At 38.9% G+C, this 22,901-nt stretch overlaps 1 protein-coding gene across 1 annotated transcript in view; it reads left to right on the forward strand.

Annotated features, from left to right (window-relative positions):
- The first annotated feature begins 218 nt into the window (after nucleotides 1-218).
- The window catches only part of LOC311090926 (neoverrucotoxin subunit beta-like), a 35,617-nt gene continuing 12,934 nt past the window's right edge, over nucleotides 219-22,901 (forward strand). Inside the window, exons 1-5 of the mRNA XM_084126563.1 lie at nucleotides 219-378; nucleotides 9,559-9,671; nucleotides 9,782-9,878; nucleotides 12,048-12,140; nucleotides 13,264-14,988. Coding sequence (XP_083982689.1) covers nucleotides 9,582-9,671; nucleotides 9,782-9,878; nucleotides 12,048-12,140; nucleotides 13,264-14,988 — 2,005 coding nt within the window. The 5' untranslated portion in view covers nucleotides 219-378; nucleotides 9,559-9,581. The remainder of the gene's footprint in view (nucleotides 379-9,558; nucleotides 9,672-9,781; nucleotides 9,879-12,047; nucleotides 12,141-13,263; nucleotides 14,989-22,901) is intronic.

Below are 22,901 nucleotides of genomic sequence, written 5' to 3' on the forward strand. Positions count from 1 at the left end.
GATCGCGCCGGCGCCTCCATGCCCTGATTATATTGTCTGCTATGGTGGGATATAAGATATTAAATCCAGGTGGGATATAAGATAACATAATCTGATGTATATTGTAGGCCTATATGCAGGGGCGGACTGGGACAAAAATTCAGCCCTGGCACTGTAGCCACACAAACACAGAATACTGCCAAAAATGATTGTATACTGCCAGAAAGCATTTCAAGGTCAAAGGGGCAATGACCACTGGGGCTCCTCCCCTCCAACCTTTCTCAACATTTCTGAGAATACTTTTTTCTGACAACACACTTTTTCATGAGACATTTCATCAGTAGCAGAACTTTAACTACAGCCTCAGACTTCTTACCATATCAGGAACAGAGACTCCAGGTAAGATGTGATTTTAAAACAATATCAACAGGCAGTGTCAAGTGTGTTTTGGAGTAAAGGTTAAGAGAAGGTTAATACAATGCTCAGCGAATCAATCTACATGTTCACTGAAAGAAAAAGTTAAAGCAAGTTTTCAGAGGATAGACATTAGTAATTGTGAAAATATTGTAATATCTCTGTAAAGCTGCTTTGAAACAATCTACATTGTTAAAAGCACTATATAAATGTAGATGACTTGCCTTTTTCTTGAAACCATGAAGTTGAAACTCGAAATACTAAAAAGTGCAAAGTTGTATTTAACTATTATATTATCTTTTACCTTTTATATTACTGATATATGTGTGTGTGTGTGTGTGTGTGTGTGTGTGTGTGTGTGTGTGTGTGTGTGTGTGTGTGTCCTGTGCTAGCAGAATGAGTCAGAATGTTAATTCTTCTTAATATCATTAATTCATCTTTCTCACTAGGATACGTACTAAAAACCTTTAAGCTGGCTATGATTAAACCCCTTGTTAAAAAAAACGCAACTTGATAGTACAGAATTAGTCAATTACAGGCCGATCTCGAATCTACCTTTTCTGTCAAAGATACTAGAAAAGGCGGCATCCTCACAACTATGTTCCTTTTTAGAAAGAAATGATATCTGCGAGGATTTTTAGTTCCTAAACCAATGAGAACGCAGGACAGTGATGACAATCCATAACAACAGAGCGTAAACCAATGAGAATGCAGGACAGTGATGGCGATCCATAACAACAGAGCGTAAACCAAACCCCGGCGAACAAATGGCTTTGGGGGATGTAACACCGCCAGTCTGCGACTTTCTAAATTCCCCACGGATTTCAGGACTCGGCGGTGGCGTCGCTACTGTTTTTGAAAACTCTTTTAAATGCAGAATGCTATCTATGGACATGTATTCCAGTTTTGAGGCCAAGTTGTAAAAAATTGACATCTTGGATCCTGTTTTCTGTGTACTCGTCTACAGACCTCCCAAATTTAACAAGGATTTTATTCAAAATTTTCGGACTTCCTCTCTGGACTGGTGACTCGTGGTGACAGACTCCTCACTCTTGGGAATTTTATTATCCATGTATGCTGTCCATCACAACTGCTGGTAAATGAATTTAGCTCACTCACTGAGTCACTAAACCTTGTACAGCACATCACTGATCCTACTCACAACAAGGGTCATACATTAGATCTGGTATTATTGTATGGTCTTTCTGTGTTCAATTTAGAAATTTTATATACTGGCATTTCTGACATTATTCAATCATATTTGAGTCTGTGTCAACCTGCCCTCGCCCTACATACACTCAGCCTTTATGTAAAGCCCGGTCTATTCACTCATCTACTGCCAATATTTCTTCAGAATTATATTTAATGCATTTTTCAGATGGGTTAGGGTGAGGGTTAGGGTTAAGGTTAGGTGTCTCGTGTGCTCGGCCCGTTATGCCTCTTTATGGAGTTTCTTGTGTCGACTTCATGATTGTGTTTCATAAGCCCGTTCCCGGAGTGGAATGCACGTCTGTTAGATTCAGTTTATAACTTTATTTAGAGCTGGTGGTAATTGGTGATGGGTTTTTCACATGTTATTTAGTTTAGGATTAGTTAGGGTAGTAGTCAGAGGACCCGGAATACTCACGGAGAACATTGTCTTTTGTTTTCGAATGGGAGGTAGGCAAGTGTTATTTCTCCGGTAGATATGTGGGTGCAGGGTAATCTTTTTGTTTGTTTTGTTACTTTCTTTTACCACCATGCTCTGCTTATGACAAATTATTCATTATTTAAATAATTTATAAATAAATAATTTATGCACCGTCACTGAATCTCTGTGGTCTTTATATGTTATGATGTTCCATTTTAATTCATTTGATGGGCTCGTAACAGTCACCAATGAAAATTAAAAACAGCTTTATTTCAAAAACAGCTTGTGTAACATGAACATTGTTTAACAAATTAATAAAAGAGACAGGGTGTAGCTACATCACAGGTGGCTTGAAAGACATGGGTAATATGGTTTATCCATTTTGCAACACGAACTGGAGGTAAGCAACAGTAATTTGTGGCTAGTTTGATATCTACAGAACTTAAAGATCTCCCTCTTTTTGTTTTCTTTCTTGCTACATTAAAGATGAAATGGTGACACTTCTGTTTTCGCACAGGCGCAGTGAGGGAAAACACACTAGCTGTGTCCCAATGTAAAGGCTGCATCCTGCGAAGGCCGCGGACTTCAAAGGATGCAGCCTATGCGTCCTCCGAACGACGCACCATGTAGCCTTCGTAGGATTTCCTAATTGCGCAGCCAGGTGTTCCCGATTACCGCTCCAGGCGGCAAGCAACGGTGCGAGAGGACAGCTGCCATCCTGATAATTCATTTGATATAATTGAGTAAACAGCTATGGAGCCTGAATTGGCTATTGTCATTTTTATGTTTTATATTTTACTGGAGGACATGGTATTAAGGATGTTTCAGGTCATGTACTTTCAGCTTAGCCGAAGATTCAAATGTTCATTTATAGCCTATCTTACCTTGATGCGATTTTGTAGGCTAGTGTATTCTTTTTTATTATGCACATAAATGGACCATGGTAAATATATTTACACAGGTTTTCAACCCTATTTGAATATAAAACCCAGTTGAATATAAAAAGTCCAGTGCGAATGTTACTCCCGCTCTTCATCGGCAGCTGTCAGTCACTGTTGCTAGGCGACAAGAACAATCGTCCGTAGGCTAGACCGGTCCGAGCGCTTCAGATGCGCCAAATGTGACGGAGCAGTAGTTAGCAACAATTTGTTAATATTGTGACAATAGGCCTACATTTTGTTACTTTAATTTTAAAAATAACCAGTGGTGGTATGTAAGGAACTACATACTTCGTTAATACTCAAAGTAATTTTCCCACACAGGACAGCAACACTACAAAATTATGTTATTTTACAATATGATGCATTGTTTTACATTAAACTACACAAAAGTATATAGTTTAAATGTATCAACCTTGAAAATATTCAGAAGTAAAATGCAACATATGCAGTAATATAAAAGCAGAACCATCATAAAAACCCTAACAAGTTTTTTTTTTTCCTGCAGAATTCCTTTACTTTTACTCTTGATGCCTTAAGTACATTAGAGTATGCAAGATAATTTTGCTTAACTAAGGTTTGAAATATATGACTAGTAGTTTTTCCCCAATGCAGTATTAGTGGTTATTAAAAGTACTTTAGTGTAATAAAGTATCTCAATATTTATTCCATGAGGCAGCCCAGCAAACCTGTTGGTAGACAACTTAGTGGATAGTGAAAATATGCAGTCAAACACTCTGGAGACCATCCCAGATGATGTCCCACCAGCAGGAGGCCTTACCAGGGTCTCTATTGTGGAGCCCATCCCGGTCCAGCAGCACACCAGGGTCTCTCACTCAGCTGAATAAAAGTCTACTTCATTTTTTCTTATTTTATGTACTGTAAATTTAAATGTTTATGTTGATTTTGAGATGTTTAACATATGTTGTAAATAGTTGGGGGAAAAAAAAGGTATAGAATAATTTGTTTCATGTAGAAATTATGACTGTCATTACAAAAATAAACAATGTCCAGAGCAATGAATTCTCTTTTATTTACACATTTAAAGTTGCATAAAAAGAAATAAATGTACAGAATTTTTTTCCTTTTAAAAAATATAAGTGAAAAAAAGTTAAACAAGAATATATATATGTCTTCTCTAATCAAGTCCAAAAACTCGTCCTCTCTGTCTCGCCTTCTTCGTGGTGCTGATGCTGGTGCTGATGCTGGTGCTGCCTCTGGCTCCTCCTCTTCTTGGTCACACACTGCTGAACTCGGCCCTGGTGTGTCCTCAGGGATTCAGGCAATGAGGACAGTGCAATGCATCTGTCCCAACACCTCATCCATGAGGACAAACCAGGGCCAAGTTTCAGCAGTGGGTTTCCCACTCACTCCCTCTCCTGTCCCGAACACGTGCAATCCTAAGGCAGAGCAAATTAACCATGGCTTGTTAACAACAACAGCACAATACATTTCAGCAAAGATATGATCTCAACTTTCTTACTTTGTATTTTTAAAATCATATTCATATTCAGAAATCATATTTATGGATACTCAAATAATGTGGTTAAAACCTTTGTATATAGCTTGCATGACAGCACTACAAAAACACATAAAAGTGAAACCCCATTGCCTTATCTACTGCTTTTCTTATGTGTGTGGGCTTTATAGGGTGAGTGATATTTCTTATTCACACAAGTTAGACTAGACTCCTTGCCTCCTGAAACAATTATTAAACTAATATTAGCACAAGTTTTGCCTCGGACCACCTGACAAATGAAGCCACGCAATGGTGACGAAGGAGTTAAGATGAAGTTTATAAGAAAGAAAAACTTGTGGCTTTTAACTCAGGTTTCACTAGCTATTTGAGTAAATGAAAACATAATACTTACATTTGAATGTGAATTTGCCGTCCGCCACCAAACTCTCGGCCGTCATTTTTTTTAAAATAAAAATGCTGTCGTCACTGGCGCGCAATGACTTATGGGGTAGGATCGGGTAGGATAGTCCGCTAAGTGTCCATTTATGTATCCTTCCTTTCACGGGGAAACGAAGGGTGCATTTGGCGTCGCTTTAGCCTTCGTCGCGCCACGATGACGCAACCGGCCTTCAAATACGGCCTTCGGAGGATGCAGTATTGAATAGGGACAGCCTTCATTGTGCCGCGGTGACGCAATCGGCCTTCAAATGCGACCTCCGAAGTGTGCAGCCTTTGAATTGGGACATCCTTCGTCGCGCCGTTGTGACGTTTCGTCGCGCCGCGATGACGCAACCGGCCTTCGAATACGGCCTTCGGAGGATGCAGTCTTCACATTGGGACACAGCTAATGAGTTTAGGGCAATCGGTTCGTAGCTCTGCTTCAAGTTCAAGTTCAAGTTCAAAGTTTATTTGTCACATACCAGTTATAGTTCATACAACAAGCAGTGAAATGTAAGCCTGGTATTCCTATAGACTGTGCAATAAAAACATACCCTAAATATTATTTAAAAAGATACAACAATTAAATAAATATACAAATAATAATTACTAGTAAATTGCATAAGCAGTGCCATGTATTAACCATTTTGTCGTCAGAGTCCTTAAAGTGCCATGTTTTTTATGTCCGAGTTGAGTAGTCTGACGGCCTGAGGAAAGAAGCTCCTCCTGAGCCTCTCTGTTTTAGCCATCAGACTACGAAAGCGTCTACCTGATTGCAGCAGTTTAAACAATGCATTTCCAGGGTGAGTGGAGTCCTTGTATATCTTGACCGCCCTGACCCTGCTCCGTCGGTTGTAAATATCCTGCATAGAAGGAAGAGCATTCTTCGTTATACGCTCTGCTGTGCGCACCACTCTCTTTAAGGCTTTACAATCCTTGGCTGAGCAGTTTCCAAACCATGATGAGATGCAATATGTCAATGTACTTTCTATTGCCCCAGTATAGAATATTTTTAAAATTGCAGGGGAAACCCCAAATTTCCTCAGCAACCGCAGATGGTATAGCCTTTTTCTGGTTGTCTTTACTTGGGCTTGAATATGATGAGTCCAGGTCAAATCCTCAGATATATGCACTCCAAGGTATTTGAAACTGCTCACTCTCTCTACTGGTGTCCCACTGATGTTGAGGGGGGTATAGTGCCGCTGCAGCCTTTTCCTGAAATCAACAACCATCTCCTTGGTTTTACTGATGTTCAGAGATAGATTGTTTAACTGGCACCATGACGTTAATTTCTCCACCTCATCCAAATATGCAGTCTCGTTGTTATCAGCAATGAAACCCATCAAAACTGTATCATCTGCAAATTTAACAATTGAAGTGGAGCTATGAAAGGACACACAGTCGTATAGAGGGAGTAGAGCAGGGGACTCAAAACGCATCCTTGTCGTGATCCTGTACTCAGGGTAATGCTGTTAGAAATGGTCTGACCCACTCTCACTACCTGTGTTCTGCACGTGAGAAAGTCCAGGACCCAATCACAGAGCTGGGCATTAATACCAAGGCCCCTGAGCTTGGAGACCAGTCTGAGGGGAACTATGGTATTAAAAGCTGAGCTGTAATCTATAAATAGTAGTCTCATATAATTCCCTTTGTTGCTGTCAGTATGGGTAAGAGTGGCATGTAGTATATGAGAGACAGCATCCTCAGTACACCTATTGGGACGATAGGCATACTGGAGTGGATCGATGTTATTTGGGACGGAGGAGCAAATTATGTTCTTGATAAGCCTCTCAAAAACCTTCATAATTTGTGACATGAGTGCCACTGGTCAATCATCATTTAGGCAAGAGGGCTTATTATTTTTTGGCACAGGAACAATTACAGATTTCTTGAAAAAGTGGGTACCACTGACTGAGTGAGAGACTCATTAAAAATAGATGTAAACAAGCCCGTCAACTGCTCAGCGCAGGATCTCAACACTCGACCCGGAATGCCGTCCGGGCCAACTGCTTTCCTGACATTCACACGCTTCAAAGCTCTACGAACTTCGTCTTCCGATACCGTGATCGTGCGCTCGTTTCCGACGCCAATATCTATTTCCCCAGTGTTGCACACTGGCAAACTGAAAGTAGTACTAGAGCAGTTTGTCTCAAAGCGTGCATAAAAGATGTTAAGCTCATCAGCCAGAGAAGAGTCTGCACTTACCGCAGCGGTGGGTCCCCCTCCGAATGCACCAATAGTCCTCAGTCCCTGCCACATGCGTCGGGTGTCATCAAGTTGGAAATGAGACTCCACTCGCTCTCTGTACTTTTGTTTTGTCGGAGAGCATAACATGACGCTTTGTAATTGTTCATGTCTCCTGACACAAGTCCCTCATTGTACGCAGCTGTGCGCGCGTTCACTGCTGATCTGATCGTCTTATCAACCCATGGTTTCTGGTTAGAAAAAGTTTTTATTGTGATGGTGTGTGTTACATCCTCAACCAGAGTGCCGATAAAGCTGATAGCTGCATCCGCAAACTCATCGACGTCACCAGAACTAGCTCTGAACATATCCCAGTCCACGTCATCGAGCGCATCCTGCAGCATGGGTTCTGATTGGGCAGATCAATGTTTCACGACCCGCCTCTCTGGAGCCACCCGCACGTGCATTTGTTTATATTCCGGTATTAGAAGGATAGCGGCATGATCTGACTTCCCAAAAGCCGGTAGCAAGTTAGCTTTATAACCATTGCTGAATTGCGAATAGCAGTGATCCAGTGTGTTCTTCCCTCTGGTTGGACAGGAGATATGTTGATAAAAGTTTGGCATTACCTGTCTGAGTTTTGCCTTATTAAAATCTCCAGTCACAATGATGGCAGCGTCCGGATGACGGTTTAAAAACACACTGAGCATGTCATGGAGCTTAGACAGGGCCGTATCTGTGTCCGCCTGAGGTGGGATATAAACGGCCGTTACAATGACCGACGTAAACTCCCGTGGCAGATAAAACGGGCGGCACTTGATCGTTAAATGCTCCAGGTGAGGCGAGCAGGAATGGGACAAAGTGATGATGTTTCTTAGGTCACACCATTTGCTGTTAATCATGAAACATACCTCACCTCCCCGGATTTTACCAGCCTCAGCTGTCCTGTCCATCCTAAAAACTGAGAAATCTTCGGACGGTGTTACAGCTGCGTCCGGTACCTCCGGGGTAAGCCATGTTTCGGTCAAACAGAGGATGTTGCAGTCCCTGATATCCCGCTGGAATCTTATCCTAGCTCTCAGATCATCCATTTTGTTCTCAAGTGACTGGACGTTGGCAAGCAGGATACTGGGCAAAGGTGGACTATGTGCTCTAGTCCTCAGTCTATTCCATACCCCAGCACGTTTCCCTCTGTGTTTTTTATTCCGTCGCTTCAGAGGAGCTTTCTCCTGGCTATTATTCCCCTCCATAGCACGAAGAATCTCTGGTGGCCACGCTGGGTCAATGGATAAAACATCGCTCACTAGGTAATTAAAATGATTTCTAATGGTTAAAAGTGTTCTACTATCATACATAATCACTGCAGATGTTATATGTACAAAAGAAAAAAGTAGTTCTAAATAAAATACTAAATAAAAACACAGTCTAAGCGGAGCAACCAGAACGGCGTCCGAACGCGGCGGCACCATGTTTCATGTTTCAGCTGTGCGATTTAGTCACGAGGAGCAACCAAAATATCTGACATGCCAGAAATTCATCCGACCATCCGATTGCCGGTCAGGAGAGGTTTATCGCCTCTCGTATCCCCCCATACACTGCAAGAACACTGTGCGATAAACTACGCATGACAAAGCTGAAAATCGACCCGACCCGAAAAAGAGTCACACGAGTCAGATTTCGGCTCAAAATCGGACGAAAATTGCACAGTGTATGCCCAGCCTTACTCTCCAACTAGAGACTCAGGTCTTCTGACCTATTGCTATTGACAGTTCCTCATTGCTGTTATAAATCTAAGGGTGACCGTGCCTTTTGGGTGAAGGGTCTGAAATTATGGAATAGTCTTCCTTTCCATGTGAGGTCATCTTCATCGCTAGCCATTTTTAAGTCTTCTTTAAAAACATATCTGCTTTGTTTGGCTTTGAATAGATCATGAAATGGGTTTTTGAAGCTGATATAATGTATGATGTTGTATTTAAAAAGAAAAAAGTTTATTCTTGCTTGATCTGTAAAGCACTTTGGGTCAACTTCGGTTGTATGCTATAAAAAATAAAGGTTGACTTGACTTGATCAGAGAAGGTTAGGAGAGGTTAGGAGGAGTCAGCAGGACTCATCAGTGGCATCTGGTCCCTGTAAAAAAAAAAACAACTGTGAACCTGCTGAAATCAGGAGCAAATGGGGCTGCACAGTTTAGGGGGGAAATCTGGTTAAATTCTGGTTAAAATTGCGATTTGACATTCACATTGTGCCTACTTGTAGGGTTGCACTATTTCATTATTATAAAATTACAGTATTTAAAAATAAATATAATATAGTAATTAAAATAATAATAATAATTTTACCTTTATAAGAAAAATGCAGGCAGCCTATAACTATAAATAATTAGAAAGGAACACTTAAGAAACAACAAACAAAGAATGAGAACAAAGGGTGACAGGGGAAACTAAGCAGAATATGACAATGAAACTAAACAAGACAAGGTCGTGACAGGCATCTCCTTCACATTGACATTCAAACAGGTCTCCTTGTTGACGATTCCAAGATGGCGGCACTTTTGACGTACCTGAAGCAGCCGAGCTGCATCTACTGTACATATCTATGGTTGGCGACCCTAGCTGCGGTGAATGCACAGGTAAGTGTGCAAGTGTAACCAGATGTATTTCATGAGATTAAGGATAAAAAACCTTTGTGGAAGTTTTTTTTTTTAACTTTTTTTTTTTTTAACTATTCCTTCAAAAATAGGAAGTGTTACAACCCAAACCTGATGAACTTCAGATTTTAAATAAAGACACCAGAGGACTTCATTTCTTAGCAGACAAAGGAAACAAAAAACATCCAGGTAAGATTGAAATGTTGTTACAAAATGTGAATGTGCTATCAAAAATATCACTGGACAGATTCAATATCATTTGAAGGAAAAATGTCTCAGGTTACGTATATAACCTGGTTCCCTAAGAGGGGTTGGTAATGACATTTCCATAGTGTCAACACCATGACAGCATCTAGTTCCCCTTTCAGGGAACCAAGTTACATGCGTAACCGGAAACGTTCCCTTTCGGAACTCAACTCTGTCATGGCATTGACACTATGGGAATGTCATTACCAACGCTGCCACACTAAGGAAGATTGTCTGCTCAACAAGGCTGTGTAATACTGGCACAGACAACTGTTGAATGCAGACATGACTTGGTAAACCCTGAAGGACCTGTGACCCTGGGGTTGAGCCCATGTCCAGACTGTAAATCCTGCATAATGTGTGCGGAGAGGGCCAGCCGGCTGCAGCACAAACCTTATGTCAGGGCCCACCCCTAGATAGAGCTATAGAAGATGCTACACTCCTTGTGGATTTCCAGAGGCAAAGCCATTACGAGAGCCTCATAGGACAGAGCGATAGCATCTACAATCCAATGGGAAAGGCACTGCTTGGTGACTGTGTTACTAAAGCAGACCAGAAAACAAGACAGGGGTAGCTGCAGGTCAGAGCACTGGGCGTGCAGAAAGGAGGTGTGTTTTGGAGGTGTGAATTGCTACAACAGAAACTAACCCTGCCACACACCTTGGTCGACAGCTTTCGCGACCAATAATAAAGACCCTTCCACACGCACCTACCATTCGGCATGCCCCAACCTTTCGTCATGCTCACTACTCCAACCTGCAGATATCCACACTTGCAAAAGATTAGGAGAATGTACGCCACTGGCCCGACATAAATCCTAAGAGCCTGGATTGGTTATAGTAGATGCAGCCTTTCTCAAGGCTCAAATGGAGCCTCTAATAAATAAAATAAATTAAAAAAAATTAAAAAAAAACTTTCCAGGACCACAGAAAGATCCTACAAAGGAACTCTGCAATTTTAGGTCATACAATTTTCTTGTGGTGGGAGCTCTGGAAGTCAAAAGTGTCTCAAAATCCTCAGTTGAGAGATCAGAATCTATGAGCTGTTACCTTTCAGGTACAAGACCCAAAGTTTCCAAATCTTCAGCCAGAAAGTAAATTGCCCTCTGGAAGAGCAGATTGGTTTCTGCCAAAAGCAGGAACTGCTGTGCCTGCCTGAATAGGAGGTGCAAGCACAGCTCGCTTTGGTGATTGATGTAAGACACTCTATTGTAAGTTGCTTTGGATAAAAGCGTCTTTTAAATGTGTACATGCAAATAAAGCATTTTATATGATATAATTATAGTTAAAGTTTAAAGTTTAAATCTGTATTTCCTATGACCATTTTCTTTGCCATGCCATGTGCTTGCTATGGCTTCAGTGCTTGCTTGACCCTATATTGCTGCTTGCATCTTTATTTTAAAATGGATTTCTTCAGTATTAACTCTTTCCCTGCCATTGACGGAGATTTCCATCATTTGTGACAAAACGCTTCTTCACCATTGACGGAAATTTCCGGCATTTCGTGTTTTCACTGTTTTACGGTAGGGGGCACTATTACGCATCTTCTGAAAGAGTACCGAATCTGCTGATCAAAACACAGGTGAAAAAGAAACAGAAACATTCATTCATCAACATTAAATAGCACATTAATCAAACTGCCTAATGTTACTGAATGAAAAGTCAACCCAGGACAAGCTATAGGACTGTGCAAGCTTTGAGGGTGTTGACTCTACTCTATCCATCTATGTTTTGATCATCGTTCTGAATTAGATCTAGATATAGTCTTTGACAAAAACTTTTTTTTGCTTTTTCAGCTTTTTGCTCAAATTGTTGCTTTTTTAACTTAAAAAGGAAATGCATAGAGCTAGAATAAAACCTTTTTGTTTTTTAAAGCAGAGGGTGTGCTCTTTATTTTGAAATGTTGCATGTTTGAGATATTCACACAACAAAATATTCTGGGATCATGAAAATTTTGTGAAAATGATCAAAAATGCTGGCAGTGGCTAGCAACTTTTTTCAAAAATGCTGGCGGGTAAACAGTTAAACAGTATTCATTACCATCATATATAATTTTGTTAATATATGATAAATATTCTAAGTATAAATAATACCTTTTATTTATTTACTGCAGCCCTGGCATCACAGACCATTCAAGTGGCAGCTCTAGGAAGACCTCTGTTTCCTGGTATGCTGTATGACTGCCGCAAGGATACCTTCATTCCAGGTGCTTTACAAACCTAAAATATATAAATAAATAAAAGTTTATTTTCCCCTCTTCATCAAATATTGCATCACTAATTACCAATCTTTGTTTAACAACACTATAAAACCTGCATGTTTCTTCAACAGTAAATCACTTCCTCATACATCTATCTATAAATTACAGCAACGTCTGTCTGTCTGTCTGTCTGTGTGTGTGTGTGTGTGTGTGTGTGTGTGTGTGTGACCCTGTGTGTGTGTGTGTTATTCGCATATCTCTCGAACCGTTAGTCCGATGGATTTCAAACTTGACAGGTGTCTTGCTACAGGCACGAGTAAGTGCAGTGCCAAGTATGACGTTGTTTGAATTAGAAATGCAAAAGATATTGTTAATATATTTCGGTAAAAGAAGCACACACTTCACACTGAGTGAGCACAACTGGCCACTCCCCAGGACCAGAGACAGAGAGGGTCGTAGAAAGCAGTGGATCTTAAGTAGTGTTTTCTATGAGTTCACTGTGTAGCCTGCTCCCTGAATCGTGTAGTTAAACTTTCCACATTTATTGTATGTCATTATGTCAGTATCAGTATTTGCTTTCTACCATGCACAAATAAAAATGTCACTGAACTTTTGCTGTGTAATTGTAACAATGAGCACTCAAACACACCAAACCAACAATTACTAAAAACACACAAAAACTGATTTTGCACGGGCACTTTGCACTGCTCCCTGAATCGACGCGTTTATTCATTTGTGGATGTAAACTGAAACTGTAAGTCAGCTATGCTGTTTACTTCTGAATATTATATTTTATTCTGGTGTGCTTAACGTTATCGCTACTGTGTAATAGTAGCCTATGCTATTCACCAGCTAAACATATCCTATTCAATGCGTTCACACAGTCTCTTTCACAGGCATCATTTGTAGTAGCCTATGCACAAACTGTTTGCTCAAGCATAGCGTTTTCTTGGAGTTCACGTTGTGCTTTCTATCATGCACAAATAAAAATGTCACTGAACTTTTGCTGTGTAATTGTAACAATGAGCACTCAAACACACCAAACCAACAATTACTAAAAACACACACAAAAACTGATTTTGCACGGGCATTTTGCACTAGTAACTCTAAAAGTAATTTCTAATTTCAGGTGTCACTCTGTGGGATAAGAAATCATTGAGAGAAGATTTGGACAGTCGTCCACAGCCAAAGACAGATTTGAAGTTCAGTAGCTCTGACTCTCTCTCTAGTAAGTCCAGTCTCCTGGATGTGAGTGCTTCCCTGAAGGCCAGCTTCTTGGCAGGGCTGGTGGAGGTGGGAGGATCTGCCGAGTTCCTGCGTGACACCAAATCCTCAAACCAACAGTCCAGAGTTACAATGTATTACAGTGAAACCTCTAGATTCGAACAGCTCACTATGACTCAGTTGGGACAGATCACCTACCCTCAGGTCTTTGACCAGAAAACTGCAACTCATGTGGTCACAGGTGTACTATATGGAGCTCAGGCCATCATGGTGTTTGATCGGACATTTTCAGAAGAGGAAGACAAGCAGGAGATTGAGGGAGAACTGAATATCATGGTCGAGAAGATTCCTCAATTTTCCATTAAGGGACACGGAGCTGTAAATATGACAGATGCTCAAAAGAAAGTGGCTGAGAATATTGCCTGCACATTTTATGGTGACGTCCGCCTTGAGCAGAACCCCACCACTTACATAGAAGCCCTAGAGGTTTACAAGAAGTTCCCCACTATACTGAAGGAGAATCCACAGAATGCAATTCCAATAAAAGTCTGGCTCTATCCTCTTTCTCTACTGGATACAAAAGCAGCTCAGGTCAAGAGAGAAATTAGCACAAGTCTGGTTTCCAACACTGAAGATATAATAGAGGTGCTGGAAGAAGTAGAGAGGACTTGCAACGACCTCTCCAGAAAAACTCTGGTAAATGTTTTCAAAGACCTCAAAGAGAGGCTCCGTTTATTTCAGGGCTCTCTTAGCATTTACGAAACGGTGCTCCTGAAAGAAGTGGCCAAGGTCTTGCCTGCTATACGAGGAGGAGAGATGGAGCAACATTCATTGGAAGACATCCTGAAGATCCACTACAGCTCCCCCTTTAATGCTGACATGCTTAACCAGTGGTTAGATCATACAAAGGCTGAACTTAACCTCTTGAGTTCTCACACCAAGATGCTGGAGGGAATCAATACTGAAGACTCAAACAGTCTCAACACCATCCTCTTTAATCCTGATATTGATGTTGTGGTGTGCTTGACCTTCACATCTCTGAAGTATGAAGACCCAGATCTCTCAACCCTGAAGAAGTTTGTGGAATCTGATGAATTTAAAGGGCTAAATGTGGGAATGAAACCACATTCTAGCACTTTAGCACCTGTCAGAAAGTGGTTCAACCATCCTGATGTCAGCTCAAAGATGAGAAAGAACTTATCTCTTTTCAGAAGTTTTTCAGAGGCTAATAAAGATGAAAAGAGATATCGATTCATTATTTCTGCCATCTCCGATCCCTCCAGTCCTGGCTCCTCTATCTATCTGTATGAATCAGGGAAGCTGACAGACACACAGTTCCAGCCTGTGTCGAAGCCTCCTCCACCAGAAGTGACGAAGGTCCTGGAGCGCAGTGTGACCCTGAAACTGCAGAAGTCCCCAACTGGAGAAACTGTGCAGTTCAGAGTGGAGTACCAGCAGGTGAAAGCAGATTCTGGCGCTGAGGAACAGTGGATTATCATAAACACCGCTGATGAAGTCTTTACTCTGACTGGATTGGAGTCTGGAAAGCAGTACTTGATCCGCTACAGGATAGTGGGTAAAGTGGGAGTGAGTGAAGCCAGTGACACTATCGGCCCCATACAGTCTTCAGGTAAGTGTTTTTTGCATTAATCTTTATCTTTAAAAAATATATAAATTTCGCTTCATTCACAGTCAATGTTTGCATTGACAACCATATTTCCTAACATGTGTGGCTATAATTAAATGTGTAACATGTTGTAAGTGTTTCCCACTTGACTATATATGAACGTATTATTTCCTTTGTTCATGTTGTTACAAATAGTCCTTAAAGACGCAGAGTATATTATGTATTTGATGTCTAATGTAGGCTACTATACTTAATCATATGACATTCACAATAAACAATACAAAGCCTTGAACAAGTGACACGTACATTTCTCTGTATAAAAACCAATAGGACATTTAAAACCCTCTGGTGCTCCTCATTTGGGAGTCACACTTATTCTCTTCGCGGTCAAAAGTGACCGGACGCCTGATATTGTTTTATTTAGTCAAATTTGTAAAATGTAAAATTGTATTTTGAGAGGATTTGATGGTAATTATTCATGTTTATGCAATAATTATGGTCCATTTTTGCCATTGAAAATAATTTAAAAACAAATTCAAATTTTTTGCATATTTTTTGCATATTTTTTTTACAAATTTTTCAAAGAGATCTTCAGATGTCCACTTGAGTGGACAGCATGCGGTTATGGTTTAAACTGAAGATATACTGTATTAAATATAATACAATAATCGAACAGATAAAGTATGTGTATTTAACAAACTAATCAATACAATTATATCAAATCATGTGAAAACTATAAAATATATACAAAAAATATAAATGCGAAATATTGCAAAGGCTTCATACAACTTCATACAAGTTGCACTTCGCGTATCTTTGATATCAGAACATGAGGACGTGATTCCAACAGAATTTTCTACAGTCTGTCAAGGTACAACTGTGGAAACCACTCAGATGCTCCCTCCAGTGCACCAGAGTATGGAGATTTACCCTTATTAGCTGATAATTCTGATTATGTTCAAGATGGACATGCACATTTCTATCATAGCCCTCCTCTGAGAAAACCTAGCAATACGTTTTTTTCAATCTCATCTGATCAGTGTTGGGGGTAATGCATTACAAGTAACATGCATAATGCATTTAGATTACTTTTTTGATGTTACAAGTAAAGTAATGTGTTACAAGTAACATGCATTACGTAATCAGATTGGTTTTAATGTTACGAGTAATGTATTGTAACATGCATTACCTAATCAGATTACTTTTTGATGTAACGAGTAAAGAAACGCCTTACAAGTAACATGCATTACGTTATCAGATTACTTTTTGATGTTATGAGTAAAGAAACGCATTACTAGTAACATGTATTACATAATCAGATTACTTTTTGATGTTGAGTAAAGAAACGCTTTACAAGTAACATGCATTACGTAATCAGATTACTTTTTGATGTTATGAGTAAAGAAACACATTACAATAATGTGCATTATGTAATCAGATTACTTTTTGATGTTATGAGTAAGGAAACGCATTACAAGTAACATGCATTACATAATCAATTACTTTTTGATGTTATGAGTAATAAATCGCATTACAATAATGTGCATTACAAAATCAGATTACCTTTTGATCTAACAAGTAATACATTACAAGTGTCATACATTATGTAACCACATGACTTTTTTCGATGTCAATGAAAATTACATTCTAATAATACAAATACATTTATTTACAGTAAAAAAAATCACTGCAGATTAAGTTTTTAAGTTTTAAATTTCAAAAACAATATTCACATTATAATTATGAATTGTAGCTGAAATATAGCAATTGATGCATGACGTCCACTACAGTGGACATGTGATTAATCAGAGTTTTCTCTCAATCTAAAATCAAAACTTGGAAAATTTTACTGTGATATGACTCATTAGATATTGCTTGATGCTGCAATATATATATATATATATATTTTTTACCTACAAGAGTCTCCTAGGATAGAAGGAATGGGTGGATATTCCGGAGCAACTTTGCATGTCTGACTGACCCTTGGCCATCTTGGTTTGGAGGGAGGAAAAATCGAAACACAGTGGCTTGCCACTTGGTTGCAATTTATAGGATGATGCACCAGGGTCCAATGAAGAGGTTGATGTGCAACTTTGCCATAAAAACCCGGGCAAATTGAAGAAAATGCTTTTTTAATAGCTATCCACTGTAGAGACTAGGCCTTTTAAATAAATATTTGAAGGCAGATTAGCACCATCTGTTGTAATTTCATGGTGTTACCACTCTATGGAGAGGCTTGTGAATTCTCTAGTAGTTTTTGGACAAAATTGCTTACTTTTAAGATGTGGATTTGAATGTTTTTTATTTTTTAAAAAGAAATTCTCAAATAATACTTTTTTATATTGTTGTTTTAGAGTTTCACCCCTTCATTGCTGAGCACTTTTTTTCTGCATCGTGGCCGATTTGTAGATTGTAAAAATCGCACAAATGTGGTTTTGTCGATTTCACATTAATTTCCTATGGTCGGTCATTTTTGATCGAAGAGCACAAGTGTGACTACATTTTTTATGACCACTTAGCCTGCTCGAACCATGCCCTCAACTTTTTTGTGTGTTCACATTCCAAATGCCATAAAAGTCACCAAGTTTCGCACCATTCCGATGAAGCTGTGGTTTAAAAAAAATAATTAAATCAAAAAATGTAACTAAAACAGACCAAAGAGCACCAGATGATATAGCTGACATAAAAATAAAATAAATAAATAAACAACAACAATCATAATCAAAACACAAAAACAAATAATCAACTTAATACACAAAAACTGTTGATTCTTAAAGGATTAGTTCACTTTCAAAAAAAAATTTTGCTAATAATTTACTCACCCCGATGTCATCCAAGATATCCATGTCTTTCTTTCTTCAGTCGAAAAGAAATTAAGGTTTTTGAGGAAAACATTCCAGGATTTTTCTTCATATAATGGACTTCAATGGCAACCAACGGTTTGAAGGTTCAAATGTCCGTCTCAATGCAGCTTCAAAGTCTCGACACGATCCCAGTCGAGAAATAAGCGTCTTATCCAGCGAAACGATCGGTCATTTTCACAAAAAAATAAATAATTAATTATAATATATACTTTTTAACCACAAATGCTCGTCATGTACCATCGTGTACCAGATGCGCCACGTATTACGTCATCACGTTAGAAAGGTCACAAAAAAAAATATAATAATAATAATAAATTAAAACAAAGATGTCAGACGATTTTGAAGTTGGAGGAGAAAATGAGATGAAATTTTTCGCCCTTCCCAACCTTTCTGAACCGGAGTACACAGACAAATAACTTAGATGACGTGACGCGTGACCTTTCCAACGTGATGATGTAATACGTGGCACTTCTCAGAGATGGTACATGACGAGCATTTGTGGTTAAAAAAAAAAAAAATATATATATATATATACTTAGAAAATGACCAATCGTTTCGCTAGGTCAAGTCAGGTTATCTTCATTTATATAGCGCTTTTAACAATGTAGATTGTTTCAAAGCAGCTTTACAGAGATAAACGTATAATTTAAGGTAACAGAGATTGTTTTGGCTTTATAGTGGTTCTTTAATAAAGTTATTTTCCAGCTAAAGTTAGTTTTGATTGATTTGCTTCCGTCACAACGATCATTTGTTATTAAATTAGGGGCCGCTAAGACGACACCATTCTCTCTACACAGACTTTAAACGCGAACTTGTGAGAAACGCTGATGGCGTTCACATGCGCATTAAGAATTGTTTCTATAGTTATGTGCGTTTGAATATATGTGCGCAGGTTTGGAACTCCCTACAAACCAAGCCTAAACAAAGTACTGGTCTTTCCTTATAAATTTTGATACAGAATTTTATTTTATTTTATCACTTCTGGGTAGGTACGCGAAACGAATTTCCCGAAAACGCTTTATCTGTAGAGTGGTAAAGGGATCCTCCATGGGGAGAGACTAGTTGGCACTTCAGCACTGCGTTGTCATCGGGATGAAAGACACCAAAATTAGCGTAGATGCCATTCTTCTTATGATGTAACGAGTACATCAGGATTTATGGGAATACCTAATCTATGCAGCCTAACATTGAATTATAGAAGTCTATAATGTATTATGTGAATGCTAGGTCAAAGAGATGTGTTTTTAATCTTGCTTTGAACTGACGAGTTGAAGAGTGTGTCTGCTTCCCGGACAATGTTAGGAAGACTGTTCCAAAGTTTTGGTGCTAAAAAGGAAAAGGATCTACCGCCAGCAGTCGATTTTGATATTCTAGGTATTATCAACTGGCCGGAATTTTGAGATCGCAATAGACGTGAAGTACTATAATGCGTTAAGACTGCGGAGCTAAACCATTTAGTGCTTTGTAAGTAATCAGAAATATTAAAAAATTTATACGATGTTTAATAGGGAGCCAATGCAGTTTTGACAGAACCGGGCTAATATAGTCATACTTCCTGGTTCTGGTAAGAACTCGAGCTGCTGCGTTTTGGACCAGCTGTAGTTTGTTTATTAAGCGTGCAGGGCAACCACCCAGTAGAGCATTACAATAATCTAGCCTTGAGGTCATGAACGCATGAACTAATTGTTCCGCATTTGTCAATGAGAGCATATGGTAATTAGAATAATTAGAATCTCTGTTTTTTTAGAATTAAGTAGTAGGAAATTACTAGTCATCCAGTTTTTTATATCACCTATGCATTCCGTTAATTTTGTGAATTGGTAAGTTTCGTCTGGGCGTGAAGAAATATAGAGCTGAGTATCATCGGCATAACAGTGAAAGCTAATTCCATGTTTCCTAATGATATCTCCTAATGGTAGCATGTACAGAGTGAACAGCAGTGGTCCTAGTACTGAGCCTTGTGGTACGCCATACTGAACATTTGATCGATGAGACATCTCTTCATTTACTGCTACAAACTGATAACGGTCAGATAAGTATGATTTAAACCATGCTAGTGCAATTCCACTAATGCCAACATAGTTTTCTAGTCTATTTAAAAGAATGTTGTGGTCAATGGTGTCAAATGCAGCACTAAGATCAAGTAACACTAATAGAGAGATACAACCACGATCGGATGATAAGAGCAAATTATTTGTGACTCTAACGAGAGCAGTCTCGGTACTATGGTACGGTCTAAATCCGGACTGGAAATCCTCCAGATATCATTTCTTTCAATAAAGGAACATAGTTGTGAGGATACTGCCTTTTCTAATATCTTTGACACAAAAGGTAGATTCGAGATCGGCCTGTAATTGACTAATTCTGTAGGATCAAGTTGCGTTTTTTTAACAAGCGGTTCAATCATAGCCAGCTTAAAGTTTTGGGTACGTATCCTAGAGACAAAGACGAATTAATGATATTAAGAAGAGGATCTATGACCTCTGGAAGCACCTCTTTCAGTAGCTTAGTCGGTATAGGGTCCAACATACATGTTGTCGATTTAAATGATTTAACGGGTTTGCAAAATTCTTCCTCTCCTATAGACCCTTTTACAGTTGGTAAACATGGTGACGTATTTGTGTGGGCGGGGCTTAGCTGGAGGCAGAAAGATCCCTCTTGCCGCTTCACTAACGTTAGTTTGCCAGGGTAACACTTTATAATAACTGCACGCTATTAATCATTAGTTAAGCATTAGTAAACAGTTAATTCATCATTTATAAAGCATTAATAGACATTAATAAGCAGTTTATAAATACAGCTATAAATGCTTTATACTTGATTTAAAAGCATATCTATAATGTGTTTAATAATGGAATTTTCATACTTTATTAATGATAAATTTATCATTTCTAAATGAAGTATTGCTTTATTTTCAAACCAGTTCTTTAGGAGTTGTCAGTGGTTCATAAGATCACTTAGAAAGTGTAAGTAAATGATTAATACATTATTTAAATGTACATTCATATATCTTATTATTCAGACATATAGTAATAGTTACTTACTGTGTTAATACATGCTTTATTAACATGTATTTCTACTGTAATTCATGGTTAATTCAGGTAGTTATAAAGCATTTAGTAGTGGTCAGTTAACTATGTTTGTGAACTTCACACTAAAGTGAGGACTAGTTATGTCTTGTAAAGCGTTTACAAAGGAGATTTAAAGGTTGTTAAATATTTTTATGTTCTGTATCACTGTGTGTGTTTGTTTCCTTTTTCTGTTTAGAAGATAACCGAGCCTTTAAATCTCCTTTATAAATGCTTTACAAGACATAACTAGTCCTCACTTTAGATGAGCTCACACAAATAGTTAACTGACCACTTGTAAATGGTTTATAACTACCTGCATTTACTACATTTACTTTCACTTTCTAAGTGATATTATGAACCACTGACAACTCCTAAATAACTGGTTTGAAAATAAAGAAATACTTCATTTAGAAATGATAAATTGATCATTAATAAATTGTGAAAATACAATTGTTAAACACATTATAGATATGCTTATAAATCAAGAATAAAGCATTTATTGCCGTATTTATAAACTGCTTATTAATGTCTATTAATGCTTTATAAATGATGAATTAACTGTTTACTAATGCTTAACTAATGATTAATAGCGTGCAGTTATTATAAAGTGTTACCGTTTGCCAGTTTGTTAGCTTGTTTTTTTAACAATGACTGGAGAAAATCCAATTTTATCTTAATGTGCAAGGTCACTCACTGTCCAGGACCGCGATTGTTATTTGCAAAAGTTAATTTTAACGGATGGAACCAGATTGGCTGACCCAGGCCGTACACGCTTACTCAATGGATGGATGATCTGACAGGATTAACGTTAACGCTACCCCCGGTTGAGTGGCCTGACTTCTAAACCTAACATTACCCGATAGAGAAACTGAGGGTAAAGAGAAACTGAGGACATACATCTTTAGATGCCTATAACTATGTGCTGAATGAATGGTCATGTAAAGACTTGTGTGGTACGATCCACAGTTCTGCCTAGCCAGCACGACAGAAGACGACAATGTAAAGAGTGACACTACGGTGCAATTTTAAAGATGTGGATATTTTCTAGAAATAAAAATTCCAGATACAGCATACTCATTTTTCATCGATTCTTGTACCCAACAACACAACAAGATGACATTTAATAATAAAAATAATAATTTAAGCTCCTTATTATGTAGCCGAATCTGTGCTGGTTTGTATTGGCCGCCTCCAGTTTTCCCTTTGTTTTGCCTCCAGCTAGCGCCGTGATGTAACTGTGACATCGGCGTAAAAGGGGTCTATAGGGGTGTGAGAGGACGCTGGCTCAGCTGGATGCCGCTTCTCAACCCATGTGTTTTAGTTATTTGTTATTTTAAAATTGGTTTTATTCTGCTACCAACTTTTTAAATGATTTAATAGCCTATTAGGCCTACCTCTCATCTCAACATTTAAATGTGAGGTTCCTGTTGAGCTTGGATTGCTGATCGCTTTTGAGGTGATTCCTCGGTGTCTTCTTGTTTCGAGTGGCGAGTGGCGGGTGCGGCACCTGAACGAGGCTGGAAACTGTGTCATCTCCAATCTGAAGTCGGTGTATGTCTGCGTGTGTGGATTCACTAACGGTCTGATGCTGCTGCGGCCTCTGCATTTTAATCGCTGAACGACTCCCGCGACTCAGAGTGTTGCGATCTTCACAATTTTATCAGGATTCCATTGGATATAAGCATGCTGTTTCCCTTTACTACATTCTTTTCACTGGTCTATGCTATAACTGGATTCTGTGGAACACTGGAATCAAGATTGTGGAACACCAACATGATAAGGTACTCATATTCTGAGCTTTTTTCATTGGATCATCATCTGCCTCCCAGCACCTGTATTATTAAAACTTTGCGATCATTCAAACTTTTGCATCGGCCAAGATATTTGCATCGTGGCTCCCGCCGATGTTTCTATCCTTCGCCTGCTGGAATAAATGTACTTCACTCCTCATCTAGGCGTTCAAGACATCTTAACTCTCGTG

Source organism: Abramis brama (assembly GCF_963993115.1).
Source record: "Abramis brama genome assembly, chromosome: 1".
NCBI classification, from domain to species: Eukaryota; Metazoa; Chordata; class Actinopteri; order Cypriniformes; family Leuciscidae; genus Abramis; species Abramis brama.